Source organism: Osmerus eperlanus, chromosome 15 (genome assembly GCF_963692335.1).
Source record: "Osmerus eperlanus chromosome 15, fOsmEpe2.1, whole genome shotgun sequence".
Taxonomy (NCBI): Eukaryota; Metazoa; Chordata; class Actinopteri; order Osmeriformes; family Osmeridae; genus Osmerus; species Osmerus eperlanus.
Genome location: NC_085032.1, coordinates 3,487,027 through 3,499,337, shown reverse-complemented (window position 1 = coordinate 3,499,337; position 12,311 = coordinate 3,487,027). Strand labels below are relative to the sequence as shown.

General features: G+C 48.3%; 1 protein-coding gene across 1 annotated transcript in view; it reads right to left on the bottom strand.

The window, feature by feature from the left end:
* mppe1 (metallophosphoesterase 1) overlaps positions 1–11,875 on the bottom strand; it is an 81,395-nt gene extending 69,520 nt beyond the window's left edge. Inside the window, exons 1-2 of the mRNA XM_062479061.1 lie at positions 11,313–11,875; positions 11,019–11,127 (exon numbers count right to left, since the gene is read on the bottom strand). Of these exons, the coding sequence (XP_062335045.1) occupies positions 11,019–11,127; positions 11,313–11,677 (474 nt within the window). The 5' untranslated portion in view covers positions 11,678–11,875. The remainder of the gene's footprint in view (positions 1–11,018; positions 11,128–11,312) is intronic.
* Between the last annotated feature and the right edge of the window lie 436 nt (positions 11,876–12,311).

Here is a 12,311-nt window from a genome sequence, read left to right as displayed (position 1 = left end):
TAATTCATGTGCAGCTCAGCCCCAGCATGTCATTGGTCATCAATGTTCTCATATGCAGAAACATAGCTTTAATAAATAAAAGACTGAATTTGGAATATAATTTAGTCTTTCATTCTTTACTATAAACATGTACAAAAGCAATTAATGTGTGATGTGTAACATGATTAAGCAAACATTCTTTGTATAGCACACCAAAGCTGTATGACACACAATGCAAATTTGTGCTCCAATAATTTTTGTAATACAAAATTGTTAAATGTGACCAAAAGGTAAGCGACTCTTAAGAGTTTCATTTCCAAAGACAAGTCATCACAGAATATTACAATTCTTCCTTAGCAAACCTGCCCCTCAGTCTGCCCCTGAGCAACAACTTTGCGCATGCCCATTTCAACGCATCACTGAAACTGGGGTTTCAGAAGAGATTTTGCAGGGGTTCAACACCGTCTTGTACGCATTGGATTTCAACTGGAAATTAGCTACTTCAAAGGTGAGTTTCTTTACAGAAATAGTTTTAAATATATAAACATATTTTCAGAAATTATAATAGTGTATAGTAACGAGTATTATTATCATAATACTCGTAGCAATGCTACTACCTGCTAGTGTTACTTGTTAGCCTACTAATTGTACATTTTGAAGCCATACTATAGCGTTTGTCATATCGTTTTTGTCTATCGGAAAATAGTCGGTTGGAATGTTCAGAATCACACATGTGCGACGCTACGATGTGGGGCCCTGCTTTCGAACGATCACATATGTGCAATGCTACTCCTTTAATATCAATATGCTAAAACTATGTACATAAACTACATTCCATTTTCATTTCTGTACAGATTATCCTACCACCGTCACACGGCCTAGCACTGTGTCCCTGGGAAATGATGGTAAAGTAATAAATGAATGAATTTAAAACAGTGACAATAATTGTATGAGCCATGGCATGTTTTGAAGCAAAAGCATGACTTAAAACTTTTGCATCACCAGATTCCATACCCCTAGATGTCAACTCTGGTCTGGTGGAGGTGAACCCATTGGGAGCCCAGGAAAACAGCTGGCAGCCAGACAAGTGCAAATATACTCAAAAAAATATATGCTTTGTATACAACCATTCAAGGTAACATTTGTTATTTACATCAATGTTACAGCTAATCTAGAAGAACCACAGTGTATGCCAATCATGCTAACTCTTGTAAACTTGTTTTACTTGTCTTTAATGACAGACACATTACAGGTTATGCTCCGGAAGATGGAGACATTGGAGGAGAACCAGCGAGAGGCTCTGCTATTCAGGCGACTACAGGGCAGACACACTGAAGAGGTGCCAGTGATGGACCTACAGGTGGCCCAAACACAGGCTGAACTCCAAGACCTTGAGGAGCGCCTTAAGGTGCTGGAGTTGCGAAAGAGAGTGCTAAGTGTTTGGAGATGCCATGAACTATGGCTTACACGCAGCGTTCAACGTTCACATTGGTGCTGACAATAAGTTCATGACTTCTAATTCCAGACGCTGTGATGAAGTGGAAGACGGGACTGGGAGAGAAAGCTGTGGAGCTCCTCATAGAGGAGACACTAAAACACACCCCGGCAGCCCATTCAAAACAAGCCAGGTGAATGAATCATGATTGCAGCTTCCATATCCAACCTTTCACATGGCTATGTGACAAAAATCTAGAATCACATGTTTTTGATGATGTATATTATTTATAATATACATCATCATTATGTATATTATGATTTTTTTATGACTTGTATAGCGCCTTTTTACACGTGCAATTATGTTGATAGAACACTAACTTATTTTGTGCTTCATTGTCAGGGCCAACAGACAGGACCTGTAGCGGGGACTGGCAGAAGATTTTAATTCACTGTTTGGCACTTTGTTTGAAATAAAATGACAATGTTACATGGAAATGCTGCCTTGTTTATGATTAGCTGGAGTTAGGCTACACATCACACAAACATAGTCCTCCTAAAGTTGGCTACCATGTAGCCTATTATACAAGAACAAGTAGCATTTTGGGCAAATGAGGTCTGCATATGAACCGCCCCAATATAAGCAGTAGAATTGAGAAATATAGGTTACTTAGTTAACGTTGCAGTTACGGACTGGCAACGTCACAAAAGTACGTTGCTAGGAGGTCGCGGTTACGGACTGGCAACGTCGGAAAATGACGTTGCTAGGAGGTCGCGGTTACAGACTGGCAACGTCGGAAAATAACGTTGCCACGACGTCGCGGTTACGGACTGGCAACGTCAAAAGATTACGTTGCGGTTACGTTCTGGCGTCCCACAGATGCACGGTCCCGCAACGTCGCCAAAGACGTTGCGGCAACGTTGTAATGTTCTCCTCAATGTTGCGTATGAGATTAAGGAGGCAGGGAATGGTTTCTGACTTCCTTGTGTTTATTAAATGCAGAACCGATGAATCTTGATCACTGTTGGACGTGACCACGCCGTGCTTCTCGCTAGTTCGCTCACACGCCACCAACAGAACCCCGCTCTCAAAACTCCCCCAAAACTTCCCGGTTGTCTCGATTGTCTCTCGCGAGACAACCCCCCCCCCCCCCCCACCCCCCAATAGGTCTTAACACAGAACCACATCAATTTGCTGATAACATGCATAACACAATCGATTGACAATAACAGGAACACAATAACTCAGCTCGTTACACAGCCCCCCCTCAACAAAGTGGGACTACACAAAGTGTCTGAGATGGCCTGGCCGACGTCTCTGTCTCTCGCAGTGGATGAGTGGGGGACGCCAGCGCCTCTGCCTGGTGGGGGGGGCCACGCCCCTGTGCAGTGAAAGGTGTGTGATGGGAAGGGGAGGGGGGGTGTGAACAGGGGGGTCTGTCACTGTCTCTGGAGAAGTATGTGCAGGGGGAATGGGGCTTTGACCAGGCTCACGTGTGTGTCTGCGTGTAGTGCCGTCGCCCCTCCGCACAGGCGTTTGGGAAGGGAGGGAGTCTCCTCTGTACGGGGCCAATCTGTCCCTGTGGAGTGCAACCGGCTTTCTTTTTCCCGGCAGCTGGACTCTGTACACTACTTCATCCAGCCGCTCCACCACCTGACAAGGCCCCACCCAATGACAGTCCAACTTGGGGCACCGCCCCTTCTTCCTATGTGGGCTGTGCACCCAAACCAGCTCTCCGGCTTGGAAGTGTCTCCCTTTTGACCTTGTGTCATAGTTTCTTTTCTGTCTCATGCTCGCTTTCTCCAGCTGGTCTCGGGCAAAGATGTGGGCGGATCCTGGAGTCTTCTGGCGTACTCTCTCCCTGGAGGAACAGCAGGGGTGTCAGGGGGTTTGCCAAAGGCCACCTCCACTGGTGTCCTTAACTCCCTCCCCAACATGAGGAGGGCAGGCGTGCATGAGGTGGACTCCTGAACAGCAGACCTGTAGGCCATGAGGACGAGGGGCAGGTGCGTGTCCCAGTCACGTTGATGCTCCGCGGTGAGGATTGCCAGCTGCTTTGCCAGGGTCCTGTTGAACCTCTCGACGAGACCGTCGCTCTGGGGGTGCAGCGCTGTGGTCCGGGTCTTATGCATGCCCATACGCTCACACATGGTGGCAAAGACCCGTGATTCGAAATTCCTCCCTTGGTCACTGTGGATGGTTTCTGCAGCCCCAAACCTGCTGAACATGCCCTCTACCAGAGCGTCAACCACTGTCTCTGCTTCCTGATTTGGGATTGCGTACGCCTCAGGCCATTTTATAAAATAGTCCATGGCAACCAAGACGTACCGGTTGCCTGTGTCCGTGTGGGGAAATGGGCCCATGACATCCACAGCAACTCTTTCCATGGGAGCCCCCACCGCCTGTTGCTGTAGTTGTGCGTGGGACTGGTCCGGGGGGCCCTTATAGGCCGCACAGAGGTCGCAGCGGCGGCAAAAGTCTTCCACGTCCCGTCTGGCCCGCCCCCAGTAAAATCCCTGACGAGTGTTTTGGCTACTCCAAAGTGCCCCGCCCCAGTGGTCCCGTGGGATGTTCTCAGCACAGCGTCTCTCAGTGAACTGGGGACTATCACCTGCCACCTTTCCTCTCCCGTGGCAGGCTCCTTCCAGGCTCTCTGCAGTATCCCATCCCTCACTCTCAGCGCATCAAACACTGCCCACAGTCCTTTTGTTGCAGTGGAGCTCCCCGTCACCTCTTCCCAGAGTGGTCTTTGTCCTGCTTCAACCCACTGCCGCACCGGTTGTATGTCCCTGTCCTGCTCCTATTGTGTCTGCCACTCAGCCACGTCAACCATCCTCGTTTCCCGGCAGACTGGTCCAGCTCCCTCGTGCATGGGGCACGTCTCCTCCTCGATACGGAGCTCTCTCTCACGTGCTTCTCTCCGCTCACAGTGACGGCACCCACCCAGAGCACAGGGGCGGCGGGACAGGGCATCTGCGTTGGTGTGGCTGGCTCCGGCCCTGTGTACACTTGTGAAAACATAGGACTGCAGCATTTCAATCCAGCGTGCAACTTGGCCCTCTGAAGGACATCAGCCACTGAAGCGCTGAATGATCCGTCCTGACAGTGAAGGGACGGCCACACAAGTAGTACTTGAAATGCTTTATCGCCGCCACCATGGCAAGGAGCTCTCGCCGCGTGACGCAGTAGCGGCGCTCAGCCTGGTTGAAGGTTTTGCTGAAATACGCCACTACTCTCTCTCCTTCTGGCCCCGCCTGAGCTAGCACCGCGCCCATGCCCACGTCGCTGGCGTCTGTGTCCAGAATAAACGGCAACAAGGGGTCAGGGGGGGCGAGGATGGGGGCCTCTGTCAGCGCCTTCTGGAGGGAGTTGAAGGCTTGCTGGCACTGTGATGTCCAGGTGAAGCCCCTCCCCTTCTGCAGCAGGTGGTACAGGGGGGCGGCTGTGCAGGAGAAACCTCGCACAAACTTCCTATAATATGAGGCCAGGCCAAGGAAGCTCTTCAGTTGCCGTTGGTTAGCGGGTATGGGCCAGTCTCTCACGGCATGCACTTTCTCCTCCAGTGTGCTGATACCTTCTCCTCCCAGTCTGTGACCCAAAAACTCCACCTCCTTCCTCATGAAGCAGCACTTTTGTGGGTGTAATTTCAGGCCCGCCGCAGACACTCTCTGCAGCACCAGCCTCAACGACTCCAAGGCTGTTTGAAAGGAGCTCCCATGGGCCAGGATGTCATCCAAATACACCAGACATCTCTGACGGGGGATGCCAGCCAGCACCTGGTCCATGAGTCTTTCAAAAGGTGGCTGGGGCGTTGCACAATCCAAAACTCAGGACGCGGAACTGCCACAACCCCCTGTCCATACAGAAGGCAGTCTTTGGTCTCGCTTCAGGGCTGAGTGGCACCTGCCAGTATCCGCTGCGCAGGTCGAGTGAAGAGAACCAGGAGGAGCCAGACACCAAGTCTAGTGACTCATCGATCCTGGGTAATGGGTACGCGTCCTTTTTGGTCACACTGTTAAGCGGTCTGTAGTCCACGCGGAATCTCATTTTGGAGGTCCTCTTTTTTGAAACCATCACCACTCCCGAGGCCCATGGGCTGTCTGATGGTTCGATAATGCCATCTCTTTGCATCTCCTCCACCGCTCTGTCTGCAGCCTCACGGTGAGCCATGGGGAGGCGCCGGGGACGCGTCCTGATGGGCTGCGCATCCCTGGTGTCTATTTCGTGTTGCACCAGGTGTGTCAGGCCCACTTCATCGTCTGATAGTGCAAAAATGTCTGTGAAGTTAGATAGCACCTCCCACAGCTCCTGCTGCCATTGCTCCAATTGGTCACAATTCTGTTTCCATATCTCTCTCACCGCTGTAAACCTATCTGTCCCCTCCACCGTAGATGACTGGGCTGGGGGAGATGAACTGGAGTGTGCAGAGATGGGCTGACCGTTGTTGGGGGCAGGGGGCACCAGTGGCAGGGGACTGTGGATTGGGGCGTTGCTCTCTTCTGGGGTTTCCGTGTCATGGCCGTATGTCTCCACGGCTGTCCCGACCAGGGGGTGTGGCTTTGAGGACTGTGTGGGCGGTATCATTATGACAGCGGGGCCCCCGGGGAAGGTCAATGTGTTCTCCCCTAGGTCCAGCAGGCAGCGCGCAGACCTCAAAAAGTCCAGCCCCAGGATACAGGGATCCTTCACCTGTGCTACCCACACTGTAAAGTCCGTTGTCTGCCCTCCCACATTCAACGTCACCCTCCCCCTACCGAGCATAGGGGCCAGCTCACCAGTCACCGTCCTCAGCTGCACTGTAGTCTGCTCCAACTGTGTCCCCTCCGGAACCACATCTGGCCGCATCAGTGTCGCTGTGGAGCCCGTGTCCACAAGGGCGGTACATGAGGCCCCACATATGGTGACGGGAACGTGGCAAAAGTTCCCAGCATGAGTCCAACCTACCACCATCGTAGATTCTGTGTTCTTGTCTGCTTCAGGGGGGAGTGGAGCCCCTCTCCCCCGCCCGTGCTGTTTGGATCCCCCTTCCCTCGATGATGCAGCATGGGACATAATGCCAGGGGTCCGTATCATCCCATCTATACGGGCCCCTGTCCGTTTCCCTGGTCGTTGGAGTGCTTGGGGCACTGTCTGAGGAGATGGCCAGGTTCTCCACATCCCCAGCAGACTAGGGGCCGTTGACGAGGGCGCGTGGCACTTTGTGGCAAATGCATGGACACGGCCCGAATCAGTTCAGTAATTTCAGCCACCCATGCAGGCTTTACTTGGGCTGTGTCAGTGCATGCAGTGGCTCTCACTGTAGGACCACCCTCACCAGGGCCACCTTCCATGGCCCCGCCCTCCACAATCTCCCTTTCCAGAGCCAACTCCAAAGCCTGGAACGGGGTTGGGCGAGCTGGGTTTGAACGCGCAGCCCCCTGGGGGTTATGGCCTGGATAAACTGGTCCCTGGCAAGCTCCGTCTGTACTGCAGGGGGCATGTGGGCATAAGCCCTCCGGGCTAGAGATTCGATGTCATTAGCTAAGACACGGAGGGGCTCCCCAGGCCGCCTGCGTCTGTTGGACAGTTCTGAGCGCAGGAGACCGGGTTGTTCACAGTGGCCAAACCGTCTCTGTAGGGCTCCAACAAGAGCTGTATAATCATTTCTTTCTTCTGGGCTGAGTAGTAACAGGCACGCTAGTGCATCATCTGTAAGGCATAAGGCCAACTGTAGTGCTTTATCACTCTTTGACCAACCCGCAGCTAGCGATAGCAGTTCAAATTGGGCGTGAAATGCCTGCCAGTCTGCCTTACCGGAGTACTTTGGTGTTTTACACGGAGCCCGGTAAGCATGGGCACCGCCATTTTGCCACACAGGCTGCGCATTCTCTCTGCTGTAATCTTGAGGTCGGGCCGACATTCCAGTGAGGTAGCTGTCCTCACGTCCTCCGCTCTGTCGGGGGTCAGCGGGGCCCATACCCGCGTTGTTGGCCATGCTCCTTGCCGCCAGCTTCAACCGGGCTTTGGACTCCGCAGCGCGCTCAAACTCCACCGCCAGACCCTCAGCACGGGCATAACTGTAGCTCATCTCCTCCTCCTTAACTTTCGGCCGGGCTCCTCCCACGTGCGGCATGTCTACTGGCAGTACAACAACGGCTATGCTCGGCGGTTCTGCTAGCCGGCTAGGCTAACCCGAAGAAGAAACCAGTCCGTCACTTTAAACTTCTGACACCAGTGTAATGTTCTCCTCAATGTTGCATATGAGATTAAGGAGGCAGGGAATGGTTTCTGACTTCCTTGTGTTTATTAAATGCAGAACCGATGAATCTTGATCACTGTTGGCCGTGACCACGCCGTGCTTCTCGCTAGTTCGCTCAAACGCCACCAACAGAACCCCGCTCTCAAAACTCCCCCAAAACTTCCCGGTTGTCTCGATTGTCTCTCGCGAGACAACCCCCCCCCCAATAGGTCTTAACACAGAACCACATCAATTTGCTGATAACATGCATAACACAACCGATTGACAATAACAGGAACACAATAACTCAGCTTGTTACAGTATGTTTGGTCATCGAGTGACGTTGCGGCAACGTAAGGGCAACGTAACTGTGTTAGCTGGGAAGGTTGGCTTGTACCTGCATCATCGTATTTGAAACTAGCCGCTAGCATTTGTCCCTGTCTTAATGCGACGTTGTGTGAACCAAAACAACGTTTACAAACGTGAATTGACCTTACTCTGTACTTGAGGCCTTTTGCAGACATCTGTGGGAGTGGGAGCACTCGATGGTCTCTTCAAAAATCGCCTGATATCCATGGCTAATATATCCATTACGAACAGGTAGGCTGATCCACAACGTGTATGTGTTTACATACTTCGTGGATTCTGATTGGTGCCGCAGCCGCAACGCATTGATTGGAGGGTCACAGACAGAGATTACAGCGCAGATGAAATGATTCAGACTACAGCGTATGTTCAACAATATGAAATATGAAGTTTTTGGTGTTTTAAAATTACACCAAATTTATTTAGGATTATTCCAATGGCAGAATACGAGGCGCAGGGAACTTAGATGTTCGTAAACGCACATAAACGCAATTTAGAGGTGGATAAACGCAATTTCCGCAATTTAGAGGTGAATAAGCGCTATTTCACAATTTCGGGAGGTGCGTGAACGGCGTTTACGTGCATTTAGCCCCCACTACATCCCTGCTCTCTAGTGAATGAATGCAATATGAGTAGGCTAAATGCCTGAAAATATCACGAGAAGGGAAAAACGTAAACGTTTTGAGAGAATAGGTCAATTTTTACACCGGTCTGCCAAATTTATTCGTTTTGATTCAGCTATGAGGCTGCCTCTTGCAGGGGAAATGAGAAGACATCTATTTCATTCTACACTTCACTCGTATTTTGAGTTGTAAATGAGCAGCAAAAAAAAGATGCTTTTAAATCTATGTAATATTTATAAATAATAAGTATGCATTTTTATATAAAATATACAGAAATATCAGTTGTAAAAATGTCATTAAAAACGGACCCCTGTGCAACCGACGCAAGCAAGCACACCCTACAATTTCCCCAGAAATTGTACCCTCTCTAGTTTAATATAACCCTAACCCAACCAACTGTCAAAACCACTCACTGATGACAAGAACTTTTCAGAATAAAACCCGGAACTTCCATATATTAGTTGGCAGGTGATTGGATGAACCATCGGTCTATTACTGTCCATTAGCTGCCAGTAGAACGATGATTGGTCCAGAATATAGTTTGAGGCCAAAGCTAGCCATTTTAATCTTTGCTAGCCATTTTAATCTCACGATGCGCGATATCTGCGTGCAAAGTTTTGCTCACGAAGAAAACGAAGTTCCTGAGTGCTAATACAACTTAATCTAATTTAACATCTGTTTTAGTCGTATGCCATTTACACAAATATTACTTCAGAGGACGGCTCAAGGTGGTAAAAGCTTAATAAGAAGGCTCCAGAGGGAGAGGCTGCTGGCAAGGAAAAAACGATGCCCAGTGTGCAACCACTTCTAAAGAACCAACACGACCACAGCATCCTTGGCTACCACTCAGATCAATGAGCCAATCGATTTTTCTGTATTCTAACATATTACTTCAAATAGGTAGAATCTTAGATATTTGTAGACTATGTTTTATGTTAAAGGAGCTGTAGAAAGACAAACCAGAGGGGCCAAACTCATACTGACATGTGTTCTATGGTACGAAGTTATTTGAATTTTAAGATTTTACATGGACGTTTGTATAGATTTACCCTTTGTATTTGTTCATGTTATGCCATGGAAACAGTGCTTTAATTTAAAATAATGTTACAATTTACAGTTTGAAGTGTCATGTTTTTCTTAGTAACATAATCCAAGTTTGTGTTTATTGCATGGAAAAGGGAATGAACAGTTGAAAAGGATATGGTAAAAGCCTGGTAACACCACGGAAACAAACACAGCTTCCTTTTACAGTACAGTTTCAGCTTACTTACTGAGTAGCCATGTGTTACCTGGTATCACTGTGGAACGTAAGGTTAACGTTGACAAAGTAATATTCGGTTACAAAGGATATGGTAAGAGCCTGGTAACACCACGGAAACAAACACAGCTTCCTTTTACAGTACAGTTTCAGCTTACTTACTGAGTAAATAGCCATGTGTTACCTGGTATCACTGTGGAACGTAAGGGTGACGTTGACAAAGTAATATTCGGTTACAAAGGATATGGTAAGAGCCTGGTAACACCACGGAAACAAACACAGCTTCCTTTTACAGTACAGTTTCAGCTTACTTACTGAGTAAATAGCCATGTGTTACCTGGTATCACTGTGGAACGTAAGGGTGACGTTGACAAAGTAATATTCGGTTACAAAGGATATGGAGCCTGGTAACACCATGGAAACAAACACAGATTCCTTTTACAGTACAGTTTCAGCTTACTTACTGAGTAAATAGTCCAAACATGCGCAAGAACTTACCCAGTATCCAAGAATATTTACCATGATAGTAGAGGAACACTCTTCCCGCGGAGGTTGTTACCAGTCAAGTAAATGAGTATGGCTATCATCGGTAAATATATCTGAAAAGGTATTTTATTGGAAAGTACGATCTTATATTCTAATTAGACGTGGACTGTTACTGACATAAACCCTTAGGTAACTGCAGGGTAATAGTAGAGCTTTTTCTTAGTAATTCTGCTGGAGCTTGGCCATTACCTACTAAGTAGGTAAAGACCTACTTAGTAGCAGTGGTATTTACCCAATAACACATTGTAATTTACCATATGTAAATATCTCCTGTGGTAACCAACTTACTACCAGCGGTATTTAAATAGTAATATTTATACGTTTCCAGGTAAATACTAAGTTTTGTTTTCTGTCTTTACCTAATTATTATTACCAGTGAAAATTACCCAGTAATAACCAGCACGTTAGTATTTAGTTAATGGGAATTATTTCTGTATTTACCACCTTGGTACCAATCGGTAATACCCAATAATACACAAAACATACCCTTTATTTTCTACGTAAATACCTAGTACTTAAGGGACTGTAAAAGGAAGGGTTACCAGTCAATCTAACCTGGAGCCACAGGTGTGTCTGTGTGTGTATGAACAGTACCTCTGGCGTGCTCCACTTGCCCTCATCAAAGATATCTCCCAGAATGAAGACCATCTCTGGATGCAGCACTGATACAGCAGTCTGAAAAGACCGCTCCATCTGCCACTCTCTGCAGAACACATGCACACACACACATACACACACAAAGGTTGAGAACACTATGAACATGCTATTCCAGACGGCATAACCCCAACTGCCAACTACACACAAACACTCACACAAACACAAAAACTAAATGTTAGCTACACCTAAATAAACCTATTTTATATTTATTACCCCCCCCCCCGCGCTTACCTGCGTATTTTGTCCAGCCAGTGGCCCTTCACTGCACCGAGGAGGTGTGTATCCGAAAGGAACATTGCGCGGAGTGGTTTGTCTTGCCCAGCACCGTTACCGTCCAGCCCTGGCCAGGCGCAGCGCCATATCGCCGGGTAGTAGATTAGATATTCACAGAAGATGATAACGCAGCACAGACACATAACCAGCGCCAGGGTGAAACACCACCGACATCTGCTGCTGAGCGTGGTCATGTTCGACTGGCTTCGAGTCTGAATGTGGGCTAAATCCTGCTCATTTACGAAAAAAATATTTGCCCCAGATAAACGGAACAGCTTAAGAGAAAATAGGCCAGGGTAAAATCCTGTCCTGCCTAAAAACATGGTATCCCGAAGAATTCATCATTCTGGATCACTTAAAGTTACCATACGACTCTCGTGGGTGTCCAGGCGCAGGTTGTCCCTTCAGTCGCTCTCAGCGCTCACCTCATTAAAGGTCCCATTCAGGAGAAAGTCAAGCTGAGGGCGTGAGCATAGAAGCTCTTTGGGTGGCACAGGACAAGCAACATTCCACACATGACACTAACTGCTGAATCCGAGTCACGTGTTTTTAGTGTTTGTCGCTTTTTTGCGATAAAGCCTGAGTTGTCTCTGTGCTCACCGTTTTGTCAAATTAAGCCCTCTACTTTTTTCTCTGTAGCCAGTCTTATCTGAGTAGATGAACATGTCACAACTGTAGTATAGACTTATGCTTCCTCATCATGAAATAACTTGAGAACTGTTAGATGCCTGGGTCACCATGGTCCATGGAGATACTATTGCCATTACTATCTCTCTCTCTCCCTCGTTCTCTCCTCGTTTTACTCTGTCCTTTTGTCTTTTTAGAAAGTCTCTTGTTGAACCTGATAGAGAAGCCTGCGGTTGACACAATCTGTCAGTTCAATAGAGGGTGAGGTTGTAGTTCACTGTCGCAGCACAGCTCCAACGGAGGTAAAAGAGCAGAGATGGACTGAGAAGT